At 32.1% G+C, this 27,662-nt stretch overlaps 1 protein-coding gene across 7 annotated transcripts in view; it reads right to left on the bottom strand.

Annotated features, from left to right (window-relative positions):
* The window catches only part of LOC126735053 (uncharacterized protein CG45076-like), a 374,536-nt gene extending 365,954 nt beyond the window's left edge, over positions 1 to 8,582 (bottom strand). For 2 of the 7 annotated variants that reach the window (XM_050438941.1, XM_050438935.1), the window contains exon 1: positions 8,187 to 8,578. In XM_050438941.1, the coding sequence (XP_050294898.1) occupies positions 8,187 to 8,264 (78 nt within the window). In that variant the 5' untranslated portion in view covers positions 8,265 to 8,578. Of the gene's footprint in view, positions 1 to 8,186 lie in introns of all 7 variants that reach the window. The other 5 variants (XM_050438947.1, XM_050438938.1, XM_050438937.1 and 2 more) reach the window with 5 other exon arrangements.
* Positions 8,583 to 27,662: the final 19,080 nt, after the last annotated feature.

Here is a 27,662-nt window from a genome sequence, read left to right on the forward strand (position 1 = left end):
CGTTATTTTCTTAAATATCACGTTATTGAGACCAACCACGTTTTAAATGCAGATTCTTTTTCCGTATAATTTGATGTGGTTAGTTTATATCGGTTAATAAATGAGCCCATAAGAATGAAAAACTAAGTGAAATAAATATACATACGCATTTTATTAATAAAAGGCTTCGATTTCTTGAATAGGAGGTTGCGTTTTGATGCGTTCTTGACATAATACATGACCTCTTGCCAGGTGGAATTTTAATGTTTAATAATATTTGAAATGTTTACTGACTGTATTTTTGAAAAACTACATTTCAAAAGTGGTTTTTCATAATAAAATCCTATTTAAAAAAATTAAGTAAATGTCAAAAATACTGGTTTGGAAATTTTAAATAGGCGTGTAAAATATTGAAGTAATAAAATGAATGAATACTATTTTTCCGTGATTATCAGATTGAAAATCAAAATTTTGATCTTCTCTATGAGCATAAAATAAAAAGTAGCAAATTCAGTATCATTATTCTCAGAATATTGTTTTTATCATACTACGTAATAATATAATTGTCTCATTTAAAATAAAAAAGTTAGTGTCATGTCCTGTTAAGCCAGAAGTAATAAAAAATAACATGTCAAAAGATGCTCTTATAAATATTCTATCAATATACCAAATTTAATATTTTTGTCTTGAAAAGTATAAGAGGTATAAAGGTTATATATTTCCTAAGATATCGTTAACGTGTAAATGTTTTATTAATTTAAGATAGGTTATTTATTTATTGCTACTATTAGCTTGTTAATTTTAGATTAAATTTTGTACTTTATATGTTATAATCAAAATTTCATATAGATTTATAATAATTTCTTTCAAAGATGTTTGGTCGTGTGTTATAATCTATCTGCCATTTACTATTGATATATTTAGGAATATTTTAAAATAAATAATTTATTTTATTTTGTTTGCGATTGAATCGCCGTACAGATTTAAACTGCTTTAGTGAAAACATAATGAAAAATTAGAACAAGGTGAAAGTAAAATTGGTATTTTTCCAAAGTTTTCAACTTAGATTTACACATTGAAAATGTTTAGGCTACGCTCAAGTTTATTACAACGATATTTGAAAACTGATATCAGGTAAATGATACCATCTTTCTCTTCACCACGGCTCATGTGGCACGATGTAATCTATTTAATGAAGTTTTTGTACTAATAACTATATGGAAAAAATAGGTTTTATTCAGGTAATATTTCATATGATCTCGTATTTCGACGCATACAACCTACAACGATTCAAGATAAACGCCCACAAATATCTTCGCGCAAGCACCACTCTAAGAGTGACATAGGACTTTCCTCTTGTGCTTGTATTTACCATTAAAAAAAAAATTTCAACTCATTGTACCCAGGTTTCTGATTGTTTCATTGTAGGTTGTCTTTGAGATAACCCTGTCAAACTAAAAGATCTGGGCGGAAAGTTCCCGGATCATAAGAACAATTAATGCCGTTTTTCATACGATCTAGAAACTTGCCGCACATGCTGTTAAAATCAGAGATGTTTTAGGCCTATTTTCCAACTGCTCTTAAAAAAAAAACGTTTTTACATTGTAATAGCCAACCAAAGCTTTTACGTCTAAATCAACATCAAATAACCGTAGTTTCGTCTCAATACTCTGTTTCAGAGTTTTCAACTCCTAAATATAGATATTCTGTGTCATATTCATATTCGTTGACAAATTTAGTCTTTTATCCTCTGGGCAAACACACATCGTGGTTGAGCAAACGATCATCAGTTATTGGTGTTTGAAGCTTGTTGTTGTTAATTAATCACAAACATTTAAAAAAGTGGAAAAGCTAGGGCACAATGGTTGCTATCGATAACGATTCAATGTTTAAAATTTTCGGCACATTTTTACCAATATTCAGTGTTCTGAACGACCCCAACAACCCCTTATTCAAAAATTCAAATTTAAATTCAAAAATACTTTTAATTCCACCAATTAAAAAATAAAGAATAAAAAAAAATAAGACTAACAATATAGTAAAAATGACCTGCGCAGCTGTTATAAAAAAAACCGATAACATAAGCACCTCAATGCATATGTTGAACAGACGCGTATATCACAGAAACATACAAAAAAAAATTAATTCCTAATAATATTATTATTCTTATTCTTAATATATATTATTGTGTATTTAACGAGTATATTTAATAAAAAAAAGAGTGGTCGCGTGTCACATGTGTCGAAGCCCAGAAAAAGTCGAAGGGAAAAAAATGCTCAGAGGAAGATGCAGATACTCAAAGTTAAGTATTTTAAATTTAATGAAATTATTACTTGTAGCCACGAGGCACACTTAGACATACTTAGACATATTTCACAGGCTCAATTCATACCCCCAACTAATTGCTCATTAAGTAACATAGTTTTAATATACATCGAAAACTTTTGCTCCTTAAAAGTCTTGACAAGTTACTCTCTTGGCAAGTTATTCTAAAACCTGGTTGCAATGTACTTAAATGATTTTTGATAATTAGCTGATCTGTGCCGTGGTACTCTAAAATTGTTAATGTGTCGTGTATTATAATTGTGATAAAAACTATTAAATAAATCCTTTAAATACACTGGCTGACCTATTTTCAGAATTTTATAAATAAAATTAAACATATGACTCTTTGTCCTGTTTTCCATATTTAAAATCAAATTATTATTTAAATAGGGAGTAATGTGGGACCTATATGAAATATTATAAGCAACATAACAAGAGTTTTATAATTTTTGGAGTTTACGATACAACATTCCTGTGAGTGATTCACTATAAATAAATATCTCCATAATCAACCAATAACAACACAAGACTTTCGCATAAGCTATATTTTACTTTAGATAATAAGAAGTTTTTAAATTTATTTAAACTCTTTAACCGCATGTAAGCAATACGAAGTTTAGCAGCAATCCGAGTATGTGACTCAAATGATAAAAATGAGTCTAAAATTAGGCCAAGATTTTTTGATTCTTTAACAATAGGCAACACATTATTTTGAATTTGAATTTTTATGTTATTTTTAACATGATTATAATTAATATTATTATTACCAAACAGCAATATGCAAGATTTTATGGGATTTAAATTTAAGTTATGACTTTGTGCGTATACAGTGCATCCCAAAAGTTATGTCTAAATTCATTTAAATTAAGGGGTGTGTTCGAAAAAAAAACGCTCGGACCCGTCGATTTTTATTTCAAGTTGCGCATTTTTGTGAAGTTTGTATATACAGGGTTGCTCAAAAATAAATTACGACCATCAACTTCATTTTTTCAAATGAAAGCACCTTTTTTTTATTTCGTCTTTGAATTTCGCGTGGAATTCTACGTATTATGTCCTATACCTAAAGTCAACAGTTATCGAAAAAAAGACGATTCATGTAACAAATAAAAAAAGAACAAAAATTAAGTTAAATGTTCAAAATGGTTGCCATTCACGGTTTGACAAGATCCAAGGCGATCAATAAAGTCTCGTTGCACATTTTTAATCATTTCCGGAGTTATGGTGCGCACTTCTCTGCGAATTCTCTCTTTCAAGTCGTCTAGATTATATGGCCTATTAACAAATACCTTCGACTTGAGGTATCCCCACAAAAAAAAGTCCATTGGTGTGGAAATGGACCTATTACTCTTCCGCGCACTATTCCACAACACACATTTAGTTTTTGAGAGTACTGGGTGTTTACCTCCATCATCCAATGCGGATTTTCTGTTGCCCAATATCGACAATTTTGTCTAATCACACTACCATTCAAGCAGAACGTGGCTTCATCGGAAAAAAAAATATATTTGTTACTAAATTATTATTTAGATGGCACATGTTTTGTAAGCGTTCATAAAACTCATTTCGCCTATCGAAATCGTCATTAAATAACTCTTGCAGGAATAACTTTGTAGGGGTGATATTTGTGCTTTTTAACTATTCGGTGAACTACAGATTTTGCCATGTATAAATTTGCCCCAATCTGCGACAGAGGAGTGCATGTATTTTCTTCCAAAGAAAGCAAAACGTCAAGTTGTTCATTTTCATCTCGAGCAGGACGACCAGATTTCGGCAGATCTCTAACATGACCGAATTCTCTAAATTTAGCCTCTATTCTACTCACCACCTTTTGACATATCGGAGGACGATCAGGATGGATTTCATTGAATAATTGAGCAGCTTCTCTTTGAGTACATGTTCTATCACCAAACCCAACCATGCACAGAATTTCAATTTTTTCTCGTTCCGTTAACTTTACCATTGTGAAAACCGCAACTTTGCTCGTACACTTCACACTTGACAATATCTGTTTGGCGTACAACTGTCATACAGTTTCTATGAAAATACACGGTCACCAGCCAACAATAAAAAAACACGAATGAATGGAATTTTGCTCTGTAAAAAAATTTTCAGAGATAAGGTGACTCGTAAGGTGAACTTCAATAATAATGTTTGGTCGTCTTTTTTTCGATAACTGTTGACTTTAGGTATAGGACATGATGCATGAAACATACGTAGAATTCCACGCGAAATTCTAAAATAAATGAAAAAAAGGTGCTTTCATTTGAAAAAATTAAATTGATGGTCGTAATTTATTTGTGAGCAACCCTGTATATACAAACTTCACGTACAAAAATGCGCAACTTAAAATCAAATCGACGGGTCCGAGCGTTTTTTTTCGAACACACCCCTGAATTTTAAATGAATTTAGACATAACTTTTGGGATGAGTATTGCAAAGTTTGATTCATGTCTGACACATATATAGAAAACAAGAGGGGCCCCAAAATAGACCCTTGTGTTACACCAGTTGTAATATTCAAATAAGTTGATTTCTCTAAGATGCCATCTTTCATAACGGAGACACAATGCATTCTGTTGCTTAGATAATTTGACATAAGGGTTAAGGCCTGGACAGAAAAAATGTTAATTTCGCTAGAAGTAACTCATGAGAGATCGTGTCAAAAGCTTTACTAAAATCTAATAAAGCTAGAAGTGTAATATGATTTTTATCTTGAGCGGATCTTATTTCATTTGTGAGATTTACTAAAGTGGTTATTGTACTACAATGTTTACGAAAACCTAATTGGGAGCTAGGAATTATTCCAAATGAAATATGTATTTCGAGATTTGACAATATATGTGTTTTTCTATAATCTCAGAGAGAACTGATAAAATACTTATACTTAAAGTAGTACCAAGAGATTTTAGTGTTAGCTAGATATGAAATTTGCTCAAATTTTGTAATGTGTAAAGGATTCATAAATAACTTTAATTTTAATGCGGAACAGTATTGTACAATTTTTTCTTTCAAAATTCTGCTGTTAAAGAGTAAATAATTACCTGCCTCGTCATTCCAGCTGTGCTTAAAATTTATTAAGAATATATTCAAACTTTGAATGCGCTCGCATTATATACAGGGTGTACCAAAAGAGTAAGATATTGACATTTGTTGTTTAAAATTTTGATCGTTTTCTGTAAAACGAAGATTTCATCGTTGGCTTATTGATTCATAAAGCCTTTAGAATATTCTGAGAATACATTAATAAGACATGTTAATATCGTTTCTATCAGCTCTTTTTTATTACCAAAAAGTGTTTCATAAACTCAACTCAGACAACTGTAAAAAAAAATATAGGGAGTTGAGGTTGGGAAAATGCATGGGGCAAACCACAGAATCTCCCCTTCTAATCTATTGTCTAGGCAATTCGTGGGTATTTGTGTACCTATAACCAACCTACGTTTACACCGAAATGTTGAGGTTTCCCGTGCGTGATTTTAGGTATTCGTAAGGCTTACGAGGATTCGTAATATTACATTTTTTGCTTAATGGCTTATTTGCAGTCTTATATTTAACAAACAATAATGTTTATTAAATATATGCCTTATTTTTTTAAATGTATCAATATGTTTTTGGGATACCCTATATACATATAATAAGAACCTGTGTTAAGAATATAAAGTTAAAGTTAAAAAATTAACTTCTTATCTTTACCTAAGCAACACAGCACTATTTTTTTTATAGCAATATTAATGAAACGTTCTGTATCCGTTCCAATTCTCTGAATTCTATAAATATAACAATACACAATTTCCTTAAAAAAGTAAAAATCCCACGCGAATATACTTAGGCATGCTTTCCACAAAACTATTATATAGTAAGCAATGGAAATAGAAAATGTAAGCCGATAGCAAAACATTTTCGTATAAATAGGATTGTTTTCTACTAAAAAATCTTGAGATGGAGAACCGGGGTAGAGTGCGTATTTTTAGATTTTGGCAACACGAAAAAATAATTTACTTGACTCCGAAATTTAACGACTTTCACTAAATAGAACGCCGGTTTAAGTAATTTTGGAAATTTCGTGCATAGTTATTTGATACTGTGGCTTACTATTTTATAATAATGAATAAAATTATAATAATAATGAATAATATTTATAGCTAGTAAGTACATTTTAACAAAAATTATACCTAGACTACAAAAAAGAATACTAGAGTTCGTAAATCTATATTTATTTTTTCTTGTCCTAGGTAGTTTTTTTATTAAATAAAAATAAATTTAGCACCAATACGCTTTATAATTTTTGTTTACTATCTTGAGGAGAAAATTGAAACTAAACTAGAAAACTATACTATCAATATCCTTAAATACCTATAGAGGTCTCATTGACAAACAGAGTATTTTACACTTATATAGAGCTAAAATTTTATATCCACCTAGCTTTGTGTTATTACTAATTGGCTTTAATAATTTGACATTTTTAATTCTATGGAATGGGCACTAAAATTTAGCACTTACTATATTTCCTACATATATACATGTACCATATATTCTTAACCCTGGTATTAATTGATCATTTCGTTTGCTCACATTTATACATAAATTCTTGATTTCTCAGTTATTGAACTTTGTCTTTTAGATTTTCCCAAAAATCAATTGAAATTGTAATGACGGTTCTGATGTCAATTTCTAAAATAAGGTATAGTGTCTTGCATTACTTGTAATTTAGAAGTAAACTTATTCTAAATATGGTCGTTGATTGATTAGTATAAATAATTTGGTAATTAGGTTTGATAATAGTAGATGTAAACTTAAGCTGGAGAGATCATTGGAATAAAATATGCCAATGCCCTGATCATTGAGACATCCTGACCATCTACAGAGAGATTAATAATATAGATTGTTTTACTGACAGATCAAAGAAAAATGTTACGAGGCATTCTTTGTATTACCCATATACTTTTTTTCTGTATAAGGAATATGTAGTTACACAAATTGTAGCTTGTTTAAAGTTAAATAAAGAATTAGAAATTAAATAGCATAAGCTAGGGTATAAAGTAATTCACAAAAAAACAAAGGTGAAATACAGAAATTCTACTGTCAAATATGATCTTTGACCAAGCAATGAATGTTGACAATATTTACCAGATATACATTAGGACTAACATACATTCACATGTAAATTTATTGACAATGTGAGTTGCTAAGTTCAAGTTATTTAAACGAAGTTTTTAATAATTTGATGGAAAATATTAGCAGTATACAACTGTCTAGCAGATATTGTCAAATACTTCTTTTGAAATAATTTAGTTAAGTAACAAATTAGATTTAAGTACTATACTATCACATGTTCACTACTTTAATTTTGAATATATTCTCGAAGCCAACATTTTCAGGTATTGATTAGGGAATGTACCAATATAAATGGTTCAGTATTGATATAGTATTCAAATATTTAGGTAGCGAATGGTCTATCACAGCTTTAACTTCAAGGAAGCCCCAATTTCTATAAAAACTTAAGAGTATATACCTTTTTGTATATTTTTTTCTAAATATCACTTATAATTTGTCAAATATATGTTTAGCAAACACTAATATGTCTTTATTTTAAGTCTTATATTATACGTAATTATAAGTGTAATAATTATATTAAACTCTATTTATTTTTAAAGAGGGACATTTTTAAGTTTTAAATACATGAAGGCCCAAAGTTTTGCGAAATTTTTAGTCTTATAGGGCTCAAAAGGGTCTTATATCTTAGAACCTTAATATATTAAATTTAATAATTTATAATATTATTAGGTTAGAAGCAATAATACGTCACTCAGTAGATTGTCACTTAAGTCGTGTTCATGCCGGAAACAAAGCAAAATATATAAGAACTTTGTAAAAAATCTTACCGAAGTTGTATACGAGGAGTAGGCGGGCGAAGAGCGGTAGGGCCTCCTGGTAGTATAAAAATCGGAATCGTAAACCATTTTCGATGGGCGGTTAAAAAAAAGGGGCGACAAAAGGGCGACTTTAGGCAAAACTAAGAAATTCGGCGTCGAGAGATGTTAAAACTGAACTGAAACGTTGTCTGGCTCGGATCCCGGGAATTGAACATCAGAGTTAAAACGGTGACGTTTCGACTTTCTAAAATTAGGTTTAAGACGTAGTAAATCTGATATTTTGCTTATTTTTTTCGAGCGATGTATTTTTTGTTTTTGATTCAACCGGACGTGATTTTCTTGCTTAATCAGCGGTTAAATTAGTATCCCTATGACACTGTTTTTATTTTTCAGCATTTGTAGGTTGTACGACACGTCCATTTAACAACGAAAAAATGGTTGAAGAGGCGCATATTTTAAGTGGAAAGTATTTCTCTCAATTTTAATTTTGCTTGAAATGCTGTAAAAGTATGTTTATGTGGGATTTATGCCAAGAATATATTTTCCTACTAAACTGAAAGTGCATTTATTTAAAGGATGATCAAATCGCTTTGGGATTTTAGTGAAATATTAACAAAATTGTACATGTGAAAATTATTCTTATTTTACAGTTTTGTTGGTAAAGTTATTATAACATTTAAACTATGGAATAATAACGCCAAAGAAAACTTATGAAATATTTAATATTTATTATAATAAGAGTAATGCTCTATAAAGGAGACCTGGCTCAAATTATGTTACAGTCCTCATCCATTGCTTAAGTAAATAAAGAATTCGATCGAAGAAATTGTATAAAGTTAGGTTATAGGATTATCCAAGATTAGGTCGTATTAAATGTGAGAACAAAAATGCAGGAAATTAAACTGTAAGATAAAGTGTTCAGTATATTTAAAGCTTTTTTATTACACATCATTCTTATCAGTTGAATCTTACAAATGCATCAATCTGGACAAGGATTAAAGTTTTCATCTGTTTAAAATTTAACTGGTTCTTTAGGTCAGTTTTTAAACTGACCAAATGATAATCATTTTCATCGTGTGCTGCTTGGATGCTCGAGCTTCTGGCTGAATATTTACTTTTTTATCAGACTGTTGTAATGTTTACAAGTTTTTGGTTAAAGTTTTTGTGAATAAGCAAAACATCTGAACTTGGAGAAAAATTTAATTTTTAAAGTAACAATATTTCATGTAATATTGCGCAGGGTGAAGTGGTTATTTCTTCACAATAGATATTGAACATTAACTAAATGGTTTTGGATTCAAACAATGCAAGTACAACTTATTTCTTTCTATTACACCAAGTATCTAAAAAAAAATTGAATTATTTTAGAGACTTCAAAATATGTCTTATTATATGTACAGTATTGTGCAAAAAGATAGCAACATTGAACTTTCCTCTTATATATCTTTTAGTATCTATTTTATAAGTAAGGTTTATATATTATTTACAAGAATAGTTAGAGCCTGTTTATATTTTCATATTATCATATTTTTTGTATCATAGTAAATAAAACACCAAATTGTTTTATGCAAATTTATTATTCAAAAATATAGCAACAAAAAATAGTTTTGATTCTAAAAAATATATAACCTAACTAAATTAAAATCATCATCTTTATAACATCTGCACATCGTCTTAGCCTATTGAGTCTATCAATTAATTTCATAATATAGTCATTGTTCACTTCTTTCCAAGCCTTTTCCACTATTTTAAAGAGAATATTTGTATTAGAGCATGTTAGGTGCCTGATTTTGGTGTCACTGTAATGCCATAAATTCTCTATAGGGTTTAGGTCTGGCGATTGAGATGGCCAGACCATTACATTTATTTGTTCATCGGATAGCCACCTCTTAACAAATTGAGAAGCATGTTTTGGATCGTTGCTATGCTGAAATATGGCTGTTACTGGCATGACTTCATCCATATATGGCACTAAATGTGTTTGCAGAATGTCTTTGTACATGAAACGATCCATTTTGCCCACTATTCTTACTATGGATCCCATGCCACGAGCCGAGAAACATCCCCATACAAAAATATTTCCCCCTCCATGTTTAACTGTGGGGCAAATAAACTTTTTGTTTAATCTTTGTTCACTGGGGCGTCTGACGTACATCACTCCATTAGTCCTAAATAAATTATATTTAAATTCATCACTAAATACGACTTTCTTCCAATCAGCTGGACATGAGATTGGGCAAAGTGAAAACGAGCCTTGACGTTCTTCTTTGAGAGTAACGGTTTTTTGGCGGGGCGACGAGCAGGTAAGTTGGCATCAAGTAATCTTCTCCTTACGGTACTGGAACTGAGGTTTACTCCTCCACCCTCTTTTAATTTTGCCAAAATTTGGGAAAAAGACAAAAAAGGGTTTTCTTTGGAATTTCGTAGCAGCTGCCTATCCATCCTCAAATTTGTTTTTCTGGGTCTACCAGGAAGGGGCGCCGGTGCAGCTGTTCCAGTAAGGCAAAATTTTTTGCAAACTCTGGATACGATTGACCTGTGAAGCAGTAAGCTTCTTGCAATGTCACTCTGCCACACCATTTTCGTAATGTTCCACAATAATTTTTCTTACATCACCAGAGACGGTTTTTGAGCGACCCATTTTAACTTCATTCTGAGATTTAAAAATAACAACTTTACAGCAGGTAAATCGATATTTAACTGATAAAATAAATGCGAAACAAGAATGTTGCTATATTTATGCACATTGTCTAAATAAACAAACATGAAGTTCCTTACTCTGCATTGGCATTCCTATGATATCTCGGTATATTTATAAATAATACAGAGGCGTGTACTTAAAAGTAAAGAAATAATATGGAATAAAGGAGCAAATAATATTTTTGAAAACATACTGTATATAAAACCTAAATTACTCTCATGGCATACATTAATACAGGGTACTCTGATTAAAATTTACATACTACACTACGTATGATCGGTATGATACGGTATGTCATAAGATTTGATGTATATTCGTATTTAACATATCATTCATTGTTCTATAAGTAAAGATTATTGTCTTCAATATCTAAAAAAATATTTGTTACAAATGCGATGTCTTCAAAAAGTTGGGTGGGTTTTTAAATTTCGTGGGCAACGTACATTCGATTTAAATTATGTTGTGTCTATACACAAATCCCGTATATATGGATATTCCAAAAAGTGGTGCCAAACTTAAGGGGGTTGTGTAAGAAATATTAAAGAACAGTAGGCTCAGTGTTATATTAATTTTATGAATCTGTTCGGTTTGTTTATCTTATTCTTATACCATTCAAAGAAAACGTTTACGGCAGGCAATGAATATTAATGCGTTGATACGAAAAGAACGACTCGAACGGATAAGGTTTTTTTGCGGAGGAATATTTTGACTCGGAATGCAGTGCCTACAGTGGAAGTTGCTTCCGTAAATTTAACCGAGGGAGACTGGATCACCGTAGCTCAACTATAGGACGAAGAGATTTTTAAAATTAGCCAGGTTTTGTCAGGAAAAAGGAAGTGTTCTAATGCTAATCAATATAACAAAGAATATGTTCTTAAAAATGGCAAAGTTTATAACAAGCTTGGGTGCGGCAAAACGGCCTGGGTGGTTCCGAAAACCACTAGGTGGCAGATTTGCAGATTGTGCCATGATAATGCAGGGCACTTAGGGCTTGAAAAAACTTTAGAGCGAATAGCAAATATCTATTGGTTTCCAAGCATGCGAAAATTTGTTTCAAAATACATAAAAGCATGCTTGAATTGTTTATATTACAAGCATCCTTCAGAAAAAAACAGGGCATGCTTCATTCTATTGAAAAGTCACCTGTTCCGTTTCATACACTTCACATAGACCACCTGGGTCCTTTTGTGTGTAGTAGTAAAAAGAAGCAATATATTTTGGTTATAGTAGATGCTTTTACAAAATTTGTATATTTGGAAACGGTCAAAAAGTTCGCCAAGTTCGTTAAGTTACGAAAACATTGATGGATTTATTTTTTTTATTTGGCGCGCCTTCTAGACTAATATCTGATAGAGGATCAACGTTTACGTCTAAGACCTTCAGAACATTTTGTAAGAGTTATGGGGTTAAGCACGTCCTAAATGCAGTCGCCACGCCAAGGGCCAATGGGCAGTGCGAAAGAGTGAATAGAACAGTTTTAAACTGTCTGGCAACCACAGCTGGTGGAGATTCAGAAGAATCGTGGGATAAGTACGTAAAACAAATCCAGAGTATAATAAATTGTACATCAAACAAAACAACAAAAGTTTCCCCAATAGAAGCTCTCGCAGGTTATAAGGGCTGAATAGTGGCGGAGTCGAAAATTCTGAATTTTGTGAAGGAAGCTTTGAGTCGTACTGATTTTCGTGTATTAAGAACCAAAATAGATGAACGCATCGCAAAGGAGCAGTTGGCTCAGAAAGAGAGGTTTGATAAAAAGAGGTCCAAAGCAAAAGAGTACAGAGTAGGCGACGTGGTTATGGTTCTTAGAACCGATCACCCAGCAACGAACAGTAGTAGAAAGTTACTAGTAAAGTTCAAGGGTCCCTTTCGTGTTGACAAAGTACTATTTAATGACCGTTATCAAGTCGATAAAATAAAACCATGAGTTTTGTTACGGGAGTAGTTAGTATAGGTCAAAATTCAGTTAGCATTGACCATAATGCAGTCAGCATTGGCCAAAATGCAGTTGGCATTGGGCTTGTTGCAGTTGGCAATGGTTAAAATGCAGTTGGCATTAGTTAAATTGCAGTTGGCAATGGTTAAAATTTGGCATTAATTAAATTGCAGTTGGCAATGGTTAAAATGCAATTGGCATTAGTTAAATTGCAGTTGGCAATGGTTAAAATGCAGTTGGCATTAGTTAAATTGCAGTTGGCATTAGTTGAAATGCAATTTACATTAGTTGAAATGCAGCTGGCATTGGTTGAAATTTAGTTGGTGTTGGCTTTGGTGCAGTTGGCAATATCTAATGAGCCGTTGGCACGAGTTTATCTGAAGTTGACATGACTTATTGTTGGTATTAGTTTAAGCAGAAATATCTTAAGTAATGATTTATTTGTTTGTCATCCAACTTAGTATTGAAACTATATACATATGTGGAAAATCAAGTAATTTATTGTTGCAATAATATAGAAACTAACTTAAGATTTTCTATATAAACTTTTATATCATGGTAGATAATTAATGGTGTTATAGAATACTATTTGTATTAATAGTTGTTAGTATTTTTGTTGTTGCCGTAATGGTGTTAAATTTGTATATTTTCTTTTGAGTATTCGAGGACGAATAATCTAACAGGATGGCCGAATGTAAGAAATATTAAAGAACAGTAGGCTTAGTGTTATATTAATTTTACGAATCCGTTCGGTTTGTTTATTTTATTCTTATACCATTCAAAGAAAACATTAATGTGTTGATACGAAATATTAATGTGTTGATACGAAAAGAACGACTCGAACGGATAAGGTTTTTTTGCTGAGGAATGCAAACACGGGACGGGAATTAGTTTTAGTTTTGGTTTTACTGTTCGATAGCAGAGTATTGATATTTAGCCGGTTTACGAAACTTGTAATAAAAGTATTGTTTTTGTTGTAGAAGAAGTAACTGAGTTTTTGTAACGTTATTATCCTTACAGTTATTTGGAACATTTTAGTGAACAATATTTGCATAGAAACCCCTAGTCAAAAAATGAGCCGTTTTGGCTTCAGAGTCACTTTTCCCTTAAAGTTGTTACCTTTTCAATCTAAAAAACGTCAATATTTTACTACTTTATTATTAATATAACGTGATAAAAGTTATATTAACGTTTCAAAATGACGATCTTCAACCCGATTACGTAACTCGATTCTTCCTCGCCTCATGGAGTCGCTTACCCATCGAAAAAGAGGCGGCTCTTGCTGTATGTGATGACACGCTGCCATCACTCGTAAGTAAGTAGTTATTCCTAGTATTTCTTCTTGGGTGTTTACAGGAGTTTCATATACCAATGACTTTATATAACCCCAAAGAAGAAAGTCCGGACTTTGCGTTGACCACCTAATGGCTTTTTCTCTTCCGATCCATCGTTTAGGAAATTGTTGGTTTCGGTGATCCTGGGCAATTCGAGCAAAATGTGCCAGTCACCGTAATGTTGGAACCACATTTTCGTAGACCAAATGTCCAATAGCTGAGAAAGTATGTCTTGTAGTAAATGTAAGTAGATGTTACCAGTTATCCGAGAGAAACAATAAAGAGACAACAATACTGGCCCATATATTAATAAATTGCTGTTGATGAGCTCTTGCCCATGCTGCGTGAGGATTTTCAGTATCCCTAAAGTAACCATAGTGAAACAGGCCTCATCGTCATCAGTGAATTAAATAGGTGAATCAAAATCCGGTTGAATTGCGATACGCTGCAAAAACCATGCACAAAAATCTACTCCTGGCTGGTAATCTTATGGACCCAGTGCCTAGACTTTTTAAAGGTGGCAAGGGCGCAATTGCTGCTCGTGAAGCACCCACATTGTTTGGTGACCAATATAGGAGAAATAAAAAATAGCAGTGGGAATAGTCTAATAAATAATTAAGACAAATCTGAATATCTTAATGAATTTTTTGTCAATGTGGGAAAATCTTTGGCCGAAAAAATAAAAATTCCAGAACAAAAAACATACTTACAAAATTTTAATGCAAAATATAGAATACAAAATTCTCCTTTTCTAAAACCCATAGATAAAACTGAATTAAAAAGCAATATACTTAGCTTAAATAGTAATAAAGCCCCAGGATTTGACAACATAACCCCTTTATTAATAAAAAATATATTACTAACTATATTCTGAGTCCGTTATTACATTTTTTAACCTCTGTTTTACAACCGGTATATGCTTAACTTATTTTAAAGTTTGTATTGTTGTTTTGTAATGTACGAATTTTTAAAAGTGGAGATAAAAGTAGTTGCACAAACTCTCGCCCAATTTCCTTAATTTCAGCATTTTCAAAAATTTTCGAAAAACTTCTTAGATCAACAATGGTAGACTTTATAATTAAAAACAAAATTTTACTTGAAAATCAATTCGGATTTCGGCGAAACCTAGGAACTGAAGAGGCACTCACGCATGTTACAACAACAATTTACTCTAATTTAAACGCACCAAGACCATCTACAGGCATTTTTCTTGATCTGCGAAAAGCATTTGATACCGTCCATCTGAAATTATTATTCTTTAAAATGGAAGTGTACGGTTTTCGAGGAGTAGTATTACAGCTGTTAAAGAGTTATCTTACAGCTGTAGTATTACAGCTGCTAAAGGTCGTATCCAAACAGTTACTATTGGTACTACTGAAAGCTCACAAAGAATTGTGGACTATGGAGTCCCCCAAAGAACTGTTTTAGGTCCGGTGCTGTTCATTCTGTACTTGATACTGATGATTTTTCTGGACAATCAGGAAAGAGTGTGAAATTGTCTCTTTTGCAGACGATAGTGTGTGTCTCATAAATGGTAACACTTAGGAAGAAATAAAGATTAAATGCCAAAAGACCTTAAAATTGGATAAAAGTTGGCTAGACCTAAATGTCTTAAGTCTTAAGTGGGAAAAGACAAAAGTGCTACCATTCCACATAGATTCTCGATCAAAACCTTAGTTGGGAAACTTAATAATAGTACGCGAACATGATTGTACAAAAACACTACCATGCAAATGCGTTAATAACGTTGAAATGTTCCAGAACATAAAATATTTTGGTATAAGACTATATACTATGGCTTATTTGAGTCTATTTTTCAATATGGCATAATAGTATGGGAAAGAAGTTATGAAACTGCATTAAGTAGCGTGGAAAAAGCAAAGAAATGGTGTATAAACCATTTTATATAAAAACCGCATGTACCCAACGGATTTATTATTTCAAGAGTTTAGTGTTCTTAAGGTAAAGCAACTTTATGCGACCAGACTCTTATGCTATGTTTCAAAGTACCCTCGAAAAATAATATTGCTTAACAAGGAGATTTACAAAACTAGACAAATAAAACAGATAGTAGCTGAAATACCAAAAAAATCTGATAGGGTCTCTCAGAAGTGCATTTCTTATATGGCACCTAAAATATTTAATCTGCTTTCTACCTGATGTAAAAAAAATTTTAAAAAGCCGTAAAAGCTTTATTTTGAACTTTGATTGTAGAAAGTTGAAATTGAGCTTTGCATAAGAACCTCTTTTGCCTGTATCCATACCAAATATTTTAGTCGCGTTATGTATTCATGTCATATTTCCTTAGTCGTTTTATGTTCATTGAAGATTTTACGTTGCTCTTTAATAAGTACTATTTTAATTATTTAGATATGTTCTTCTTGTAGTTATTTTATTTATACTTGTTGTAGCTTAGTTCTTGTCGATTTTATAATTTTATATTTTTAAAATTGATTAGTATAGGTTAATTAATAGAATTACTTAAGATAAGATTTACATAGCACTAATTATTAGAGCAAGACTGACGGACGAAGAAACGCTACGCGCTGGCGCACTAGTTGCCTTAGTAGATGTCTTCGTTTCCATAGTTCAGCAATGTCGCAAGACTGTAATGTGCTCTAACTGTTTATTCATTTAATATATTTTTTTTACTTAGTTATATGTTCAGTAATTATTGAATAAACTATTTTTGAATTTGAATATTCCTTGGCCAGTATTGCCTCGTATTGCATCTTCTTTTGCCCTAAATAAAATGCATATCAGCGTATTCTTCTCAAATGTAAAATCAACCATTTTCAGACCCAATTCAAAATTTTGTTGTATATAAATCGAATGTGAAGCAACTAAGTTGGTATTTCAACTAAAATGGCCCATAACATTACATATGTAATATTACATTAGAAATGCCATATTGATAAGCAAGTATCGAGAGACAAATTTTTTTTTATAAATTTTGTCTTTTTTTTATATTCTGCATTACTGATATTTATCATATATTATTTAGATAAAAGACTTTTAAGGAAAAATGAGATTAGAGCCATAACGGCTTATTTTTTACTAGGGGTTTCTATGCAAATATTGTTCACTATAATGCCGCAAACAACCCCCTTAAGTTTGGCGTTACCTTTTTGGAATACCCGAAATATTCACGGTTTCAAATATATAACATATTTAGTTTACTTTTTAATAGATACAAACTACAACATATTTACTTACAATATATTTAGTGTAGTCGGCGATTTTATCAATTAAAGAATTTGTATCAAATTTTGTGTTAAAAATGGAATTAAGTGCTCAAGAACACTTGAAATATTGACAGTGCCTTATAGTAAGTGTACTGTAAGTAAAAAAAAAGGTTTTTAATTCAAACTAGCTTTTCAAGGATGGCCGAGAAGATGCCAATGAAGTAACATGGTCTGGACAATAGATTAAAGCGTAGAAACTGTGAAGAAACTTTTGTAGAAAAATTGTTCAATCACTATGAGATGAGTTGCTAAGGATATTGGCATATCGGTTGGCTCATTTTGTGAAATTTTTTGATTTCTGTTTCATCTGAATTTTATGATGAATAATTTTGATCAGAAGACCTCGCCAAATGAGTAAATCAAAAACAATTTTTGATTTTTTTTTCGCAAACTCCTTGTATATTAAGATTTTTTTTATATTTAATAAATTATAATTAAAACACACATAACTAAATTATATTATATTATAGTCTTGTATGTTCAGGAGTTCTTAGAAAAAATATTTTTTAGTATCTGTTCTCTATTCTATCTCTATTCTAACTTCGGCATAATATTTTGTTCTACTATCTAATTTTGTAACTGCACTTATAACCTTATCTAATATTTGTTATGATACTTTTTATTGTCTAAAATAAACAATAAACTATGATTATTAATACGGTATATTTATTTATATACTAAGCAACATGAGTGGAAATGTCAAAATGGCGTTTGGTCACTAAGATAATCATAAGAAAAAAACATACATTTTTCTATAATATTCATAATTCATATTTCTATAATATTTCACACATATTTCTATTATAAATGGTTTATTAATGTTGGTATTTAAATTTTTTATTTAAATACAATTTAATTTATAAATAAAATTCCTAACCCACTTTTCGAATAATAAATATACTGAGATAATTTTTTTGTATGATTTTTCTGATGGTAATGGGCGAGCTGCCAGACGTGAATAATAAATTAGATGTTTGACATCAAAATATCAAACATACGTATTTTTATTTGGAAGTGAATTTCTAGTTAAAGAGGAGCAAAATATTTTATACTGCATTAAGGAAGACCTAAAAACCTTACCATATTATACAAAAACACATAGTTTGAAAATAACGTTTATATTATCGGGAACAGTATATAGGACAAGTAAAGCTTAAAAGATGAGGATTATGCGAACAGATTTGTTTTTCATCAGAATGGATTAGGCGGTATAAAAGGAAGATTTCTGAAACTCGATTGACCGATGTTGTCCAATATAATATAAATGCGGTAAACAATTCGATAAATAGTCCTGTGTGGGCGCGAGAAAATCCAAAAGCTAACAGTCGCATTCACAAAACAGCTTTTCTTTTTATTGTTCGAGCGTGAATAATAAACAACAAGTTTTCGGTTGACATTATTTTAAAGATAAATTAGATAGAAAACTAGATGGATATTCATATATAGAAGAAAAAATCAAAATACTTTAAATAAGATCTCCTTGCCACCTTACGACCTCTTCATTACAAAACTAGGTTTTGAATAAATCACGAAACTCTTTAGATGATTGTGAAGCGTGCCTGTTATGACATTTTATAAACTTAGTAAATTGTCTCGATCGGATTTTGTAACATCATCATCTATGTTTAAATTCATAGATATATAATTAATTATAGGCTCTCTTTTTTCTTAAATAATTATGCTATTCGCAATGTCCATTAGTACGAGACTATTAGTCGACTATATGGTGGGGGGGATGATTTACACATTTCCCATCAACACTACCAAACCAGTTGGAAAAATTCCATATTCAAATTAGGTAAAAGTTCTCCAATCATACTCCCTATTAGCTTGACATAAAAATTAGTGATAGTTAAATGTTTGTATCCTTATCTTCACTCAAAAAGCATCTTAAAAGGGTAGTCGGGAACAGTGAAAAATAAAAATATAGTAAAAATCAACCAAAAAAAATTAACGTTTTTTGGATTCATACCGTAGGGGATAATAGGATACTCAACATACTAGAAACATTCCTTGATACCATATTTGTTTCATTGATACCAAATAAGATCGTTACACTCCCCTCTTGCAACAAAATTTCTAGTAGAAATAAAAATCCACGCTTTTCTTGAGAATATTACAGCAAACCAGAACTTGCACGCCTTCAAACATGAAGACCATTTGCAACATGCTGCGAATCATCTCTGATCGAAGTTATACCAGCTTAGAAGTTGCCAGGCTTCATAGGTCCTCGGCAAGCAACTCTTTCTTTCGAGAACACAGAGCGTCCAAGCATTCTTATAAACTGGCTTCTGATGAAACGCGTCTTTGGTAGCCGGGTAGAAAATCATTCAACAATCTCTTCATCTATCATTTATTTTTATTTACACAATATGCCAGAGCATAATCAGCTGGAGCAGTATGCAAGTCTTGCTGCCCTTTACAGGTCATGCCATACCAACTTTTTTGGCCTCTAGAATGATGGGCTACGAATTCACCGAATGTCAAATCTGGTTAGATTTAACGCAGCTTTGCTTCTTGGTGGTTTCTATTCCTTATTATAGAGAGTGAGTCGGTTAAAGTGAATGCTTTTGTATCCTGTAAAGAATATCGTTGATGACGTTGATGACCAAAAGTTTCTATGTCCCATCTCAGGATGTTTACAGTTTTGGTACCGACCCCTTCGTGTCTAAGGATCCTATAAAGACCTCGTTACCGTTGTTGCACCTTTGGTCTATAATATTGATCTTATATATATGTCCTTTATCCGATCGCTGACATCTTGATTGGAAACGCAAACTTAAGTTTAAATGACATCCATTCTTCTACGTTCCCCTCGGCAGACTTTTAGAGAACCAAACTTTAGATTACATGGGAGATGGAGTTTCTTCACTAATAATAATGCTTTATGGTCAAAAAATTTTACAAAGGTTACAAGGCGAGGGGTTGGAAGATAAAGATCAAGTTCTGCATTTCTAAGTGGGTAACTGTGAAGTTGCCATTCTGAAGTAGCTGTAACGCGCTTATTTATTAAAAAAAACAGATTAAAATGTAAATAAAGAAGAAAGTCTTAAAATTTTGAATATTTTAAAGAAGTATTTCTGTTCTACTGTTTTCTCAAGTGTGTAACGAACACCTCTTTTTTTGAGCTTTAAATTACGCTTAAATTGAGAAACGCAACAGGTACCGCAGAATGGAAGGACATAACGGAGGTGCGACTTAAAAACGGCATAATATACTATTCTAGCAGTGGACAAATTAAGCTCCTTAGAAACTAATTTTAGCGTCAAACAGGTAGAGCCTATTTTTTTTATTAAAGCATCATAATGCAAGTTCCATTTTAATAACTTATTGACAAGACTCCCCAAGAATTTTACTGAATCAAAAACGTCAATGGTGGTATTATTTAATATAAAAAATTGAAATGATCTTTGATACTAAAAATCCTCAGTTTTAGAACTGTTAAGGCACAAGAGATAAGAATCGAACCAAGACTTTATAACCAACAAGTCAATAGAAAAGATTCTATGGAGTGTTGTGTTATCCGAATTGCTCCAAGTAAAACTGGTATCGACAGCAAAGAGACAAATTTTCCCCTTAATATTCAGGTTAGTAATGTTACTGATAAACTGCAGAAATAAAATAGGGCCTAAAACAGATCCCTGAGGTACTTCACATTCAATTGTCTTGTAAGAGATGTGGCACTGGAGAAACACGCTTAATGTTCACAATGTGCCTATCAGACAGGTAAATCAACAGACTTGGCTCTTAACAATCTTGTAACGAGTATCAGTAAGTTAGTAGGTGGCAGTGGCGGCCCTCTTAGACATAGAAGGTGCCTTCAATGCAGTGCCACGCTCACTCTATGAATTGACAGCAGCAAGAGAAGTCAGCCCTCTTATATGTAACTGGATCAAAGCCAATCCAAGTGATAGAAGAATAACGACCACCTTGCAGGGCTAACGTGTATTCTTCAGATGATCTGCAATATCAACAGCACTACAAGAAGTGCGAACATCATACTAAAATCGTGCGAGAGGAAGGAAATATCCATTAATCTACATAAAATAATAATAGTACCATTCACTAGAGAAAAGAATATGCACGAACTCGGAATATGCGGTGAAACTATCCAATTTGTCCAACCTCAGATAGGACGCTTAAATTGTTTTTATGAAACTGTGCGGCAAAACCTGGGGAATGAACCCAAAACAGATGCAGTGGTTATACACACAGGTTATTAGACCTACGATATCCTACGGCTCTGTGGTTTGGTGGAGCAAACAACACAATAACTGCCTGCCTGCTTGCTCATTACGGGGGCGATCATAACCACCCCGACAGCCGCCATAGAAGTACTACTTGGACTGATGCCTTTGCACGTATATCTGCAGGGGGAAACCATAAGAACTACATCTAGGCTGCACCATATCATAAATGGCATTTCGGAAAACAAAGCCTGGATCGAATTAACTGAACTGGTTGAAAAGGTGTTCAATTACAGCACACTTGGTATGTTATCAGACCTAATGTTAAGAAAAACACTAAACCCAAGTTCATACTCGGTCAATATACCAGACCGAATGGACTGGGATCAGAAACGGATGGAACTAGTATATTCAGTATATTCAAAAGTAAATAGGGCAATTTAATCAGGAAAAAGGGCTCTTTTCAATGAGAGTTTAAAAAAGTGGCTTTCCATTTGAAAAAAAAAGTTTGGGTTAATTTGAACCCCCCCTGTAGGTGAAAAAATACAAAAACTATCTTGAAATGTGAAAAAAAAATAAACAAAAATCGACGGGTCTCAGGAATTTTGCGAGATAAAATTTGATTAGTTTTAACTGAATTTATTCCAGTTAAAGTCACCACATTGTATATACTTTATTGTGTCGCTGAAGGACAAACAAGGGCAGTAAGCTGAAAAAAACAAAACTTTAAACTTGTTTAATTAATAAAAATAGGGTTTTCTTACTATGGCAAAAAAGGGACTTTTTTCCAGAGAATGGATGAAGAAGCAGTCTTCATTATATCGCTGAAGGACAACAGGGGGTGTAAAAAACTAATTTTTAGACTTGTTTTCTTATTAAAAACAGTGTTTTTCCTACTATGGCAAAAAAGGGACTTTTTCCCGGAGAATGGAAATCATACATCAATCATAAATGTATCATACCATGTTTCGGCTAAATAATATATGGATCTTTCTTCCTCCCAAATTTTTTAAATTTTCCTATACACCACCTGACAATTCCATTACAGCAGCTCTTTTGTTAACCATCTTAAGCTTAAATCCAAGTTATATCAGGCATCTCCGCAAGGTTAAGACTTAGAAATGTTTGTCCCTTGCCGATAAGGTGTCTTTATGATCAGAACCTCATTGTTTTTGTATTTAGAATAGACACCTTTCCTTAGCTATTTGGCAATATCCGTGTCAAGTCCCTTTGATTGTCCTGCATCTTTCCTTTTTATTCTGCCTTTAATCCTTTTTTTACAGGCATATTGTACTATAGGGAACCCCTGTTAAAAACGCTGTTTTTTGCAAAGCACTACAATCATTTGTGAACTGAGGATCATTCCTTAGATTGTTATAGATATTTAGATAAATTTGTTTGGCGTCTGTACTTAAGCAATTACGTTTTAAAACTGCTTGATTTCCTCGGTAGCTTCTACTTCCCTTGCTTCTTTTTGCTTCCTCAACACTAGAAAATGAACTATCAGAACTATGTAAGTCTAAATCACTGTCCAGATCATTCTTATTGTTTTTATCACAATATTGTCTTTCTTGTATACCCACGGTCTCCATAAGCCCGCACAAACACTTTCCTCTTCATTTGCCAAATTTTCCTGCCTATTTTCCCAGGGTCCACGAAACATTTTAAGGTCTTTAGGTATAATACCAAAACAAATCCATAAACACAAATAAAAAAACACATTCCTCACAGTAAAAACTGCAAAAAATTTAGACGAATACAGGCCAAATTCTAAATTCTTTACTTTCATAAACGTGTAAAAAGCATAACCGGCAAAACACATTAAATAATAACCTCACATGGCCCCCCTCCCAACTATTAAAGGTGATAGACCCATCCAACAACTATTTTAAAGGCGATAGACTCATCCTTAAATATCTCTTTAAAAACACGTCGAAAGTAATACAAAAACTGCCCAAAAATTTATTTAGGTACGGCCCCGTAATTCTTGAAAACAGTGGGATAGAGAGAGATACACAATCACTTGCACAGCCTAAAGTAGTAATCGCCAGAACGCAGGTGTTTTATCTTTATTTAATAGACTGCCTAAAAAGAGGTGACAAGTCTGTGAGTGCTGGAAGTGTTTAAAATATTTTGAAAGATGCTTGGATTGTAGCCCGCGGTCAATTTTTTGATATTATTTTCTTATGATATTATTTTCTTTCTAAAAATTGACATTTTCGAAAGAAAAATAAAAAATAGTATGAAACATGGGGTTTTACGTATATTTAAAATGATTTAGACAATATAAAATTTTGCCATTTAAACATGTATATCATGCGACAATAAATATGACATAGGCGCACGGACTAGTTAGTGCGCTATCTGCGACACATCAAAGATTCTAATAGATCTCTGATTATTAGAATCTTTGGACTTTAAAACTTTTTGAATTCAAAACATAGAAATTAATGGTGAAATCACTAAAATTGACTAAACACGATGATTGCAAAATAAACAATGCTAATGATACTAAATCGCCATTTTAACAATTGTTTTGTAATCTTATGCAATCTGGAAATTGCATATTTTCTTTTTTATTTTCCTTATCATTATCTATGTGGAATTAAGATCAATGCGGGTCAATATTGGCAATGAGATCCAGGGTATTTTACTTACATTGTATTAAGTGGAGGTTTACTAATAGTATGACATCTGGTTTAAGGCCCTTTCTTGAATTAGGCATGAATGAATTAGGATTTAAATAAATTTCACACATATTTAATTTCAAATAAAATTGCTTTTTTCTAAGGTTTTCATAATTTTGAGCAGTAGCGGCTGCTGCCAGGGAGCATAGGGGCACGAACCTCCCTAATCTTTTAATAAAATAAAAATAAGTAGGTTAAGCTAATACTCCCCTCATAACCTACATAATTAACCTTCTATGCAAGCCTAAATCGGCAGCTGGGTCCGCGTACAGCGAGGTTTATCAGAAAATAATTTTAAGTATTTTCGTAAGAGTACAATAGTGAATGAACCTTGGTGGTACTTTTACTTTTTTACTTCCATAGGGTCTGGAATCAATTGCAACCCAATGTGACGTCACGCAAACCATGTCCAATAGGTCGGCGAGTAGATCTGTGGTTGCCATGCCAATGGGCAGCGTCATGCATCTGCTGCGGTCTCAAATGTTTGCAACCTTTCGGGGTTCAGCCGCCGGAATGAAAGTTGAATGTGGCGGGGCGGACTAGTCTGCCACCCAAGATGGCCGATTGATTCTGATTGACTTATTTTTGCCGTACACAAAATATGACAATAGTGACATTTTAACTGTCGTGTTTGACGATTGTCTTTTTTAGGTTCTTTTTGGGTGGAAAACAAGTCAAGCCTCATGATGTTCTTCCAATTTAAAGTTTTTAAGTAATTTTATAGCTTTTTGTAGTTTTTTTTGAGTCATGTGTTGATAAATTATTTTAAAAACGTGCCATTATTGAATTTGCTCCAAACACTTTTCCGGTTCTGATTTTAACAACCCTGATAATCCTGTGTGACTTAGATAGAATGCTGGAGTAGAAATGATATTCAGTTAATTCAGATGGAGTAGAAACACAACACCTATTTGTTCAGTTTAAAGAAAATGATGACATCCAGATTGACATATCCTTCTCAAAAACTGATTTCCCTAATCGACTTAATCCACCTTAAGTTATACACATTTTTGGATAACCATGGTCATTTAGAGAAAAAGTTTTGGTTGGTTTATTAACATTTTTTAAGGACTTTTCTTTTTGAGACCCGCATGACATTGTAAAACAAATTGTTCAAGATAACACTAGCTTAATAATTTATAAATATTTAAAGGATTAAAATAAAAAGCCAACTTCAAAACCACAATAACAATCTTAGTGTTGGCCATTCTAAAAAACAGAAAAAGTTTCGTTAATCTAAAATGTTTTCAAAAAATAAAAATCTTGAATATCTTCATTTAATACTCATGATACATAATCAGAATCATTTTGTTTTTTTAATTTGATAACGCTAGATATTAGATAGATAGAGCAAGATATTAGTAGATAATATATTATTTTTAAAATGTCAATTCAGCTTCTTGAAAATCGCTGAATTTATATTACTTTAATTATTGCTTAAATATTTTTAAAATACCTAAGCTAAATTACCTGAGACATTTTGATAGTAAATGTTATGCTTTTACAGTCCTATTTTATTTCCTCACCCATAACTAAAATCACGATATTTGCTTAAAGTAAAATTATAGACTAATATAAAACCCTTTAAAGTATTATTTAGAACCTTAATTGTGATTATAACTACTGTGATAATCAGTACTTACTAATAATAAAGGCTTACATATTTTGGATCATTAGGATGAAATACTTATTAGGATAATTAATTTTAACCCAAGGATATAATATTGAATACACAATATACTGCCTTAATCTGTTTCATTTTCCATACTTACTGGAGACAACCCCACTGACTTGTTACATCTTTAGAATTTAATTTAGAATATTTTGTAACTATTTTTATGCGTTTTAAACCCTTTGTTAAATTTATTTTAATTCATCTTAAAATACAATATTTAAAAGAGTTTAGTTTTGTTTTTTTTTTTATTTCAAATTTATTCCCATATCTATCGTGTCAATTTATAATTCTTGGTAAGCATCTATATCTAAATATTTTTAATGTCCTAAATATACAATATCTTAAGAACTAAATTTAAATCAAATAATATTTTAGTTAATGTGTTAATTCTTAAATAAAGTGATGAGGGATGTCTGAGATGAAATATTTGTTTTTCCCAGCATTTAAAATTAACAATTTTAATAAAATGTGGGTATTTCTAAACTAATATATCTCTTAACTTCTGTAATTTTGCAAATTACTTCAAATTGAAATATCGCGCAATAGATCAGGCTTAAATTTCTCGCCACACGCCACTCAAGATGGTTGCCCTCGTCTTTGTCAACAACATCAATGGAATTTCTCTCTGTTCGTTAGGCAACACGCATTTCTTTATTTTTGTCTTCTGTGGGTTCAGCAGTGTCTAACTAGTTTATTCTCATTGCGGATCATGTATCGTCGTTTCGGTTCGACTATTTTTTGTAATAAATGTAGACAATGTTAATAATGAATACTATTAAATATATTTCAGAAAATTGGCAACCGTTCTTTAAAGAAAAAGTTGAAATTAAAAAGGTAGTTCGTGCTACACCCGATTTACAAATAAAATCAACTACGTTGAATGTTTGGAAAAAAATATACAAGAGAGTAAGGCGCGTGGGACTGGCATGGAGCTGGAATGGAGCGGACGTGGCGCGCACATATAACTGTGTAGTAAAGTTACAATACTTTCGGATGACGAAGATGATCAAGATATGTTGAACCTTGTAAATTTAGCTAACATTCAAAGGCAAAGGAGTTACTGAATACATCCCTTGTGGTTAGATTAAGAAAAAACTGGTGGTTCGTTTAATGTTATGCGGGAGCTCAATATGTACCCTGAATGTTTTCAAAGTTTCTATCGAATGTCTATTCAATGTTTTTATAAAATACTAGTAAGGGTTTAGTATGGGTTAATATTGAGAAGAAACCTACAAATTGAAGAGAACTTATTATTCCTCTGAACAGAGGAAAGCTTGTTAATAATGCTGAGGTAAGTTGAAGAAAATATATTTAAGTGAATCTATTTCTGTTTAATCTAAAACAAAAAAAATAACGATAATGTTACCCTAATATTAATTATTGTATTGTATAAATTTACTCAAATGAAATTCATCCGTGTGCCTGTGCGATACTGAATCTAGATTTCTACTTACCGAATCTTGAATCCAAGATTGAGAACTATCCATTGGGATAGTAGAGGCTTTAGGAATGGTTGAGGATAGTATTTGCTCGGCTAAATTCAAAATTCCAATTTTGAAACGCCGCTTCTGAACAGACTTCATGGACTTAAAAACGCCAGGTCTGGGTCAGGAGGATCGATTGTGGCATTCGTTTTCGTGCTGTTTTGGATCTCCAGCAATTGTTGCTTTTTTTCAAAGTACTGGTAAGCTTGCTGGTTGAGCTCATTCTGTAGTAGTGT

The sequence above is a fragment of the Anthonomus grandis genome, chromosome 4 (genome assembly GCF_022605725.1).
Source record: "Anthonomus grandis grandis chromosome 4, icAntGran1.3, whole genome shotgun sequence".
Lineage (NCBI taxonomy): Eukaryota > Metazoa > Arthropoda > Insecta > Coleoptera > Curculionidae > Anthonomus > Anthonomus grandis.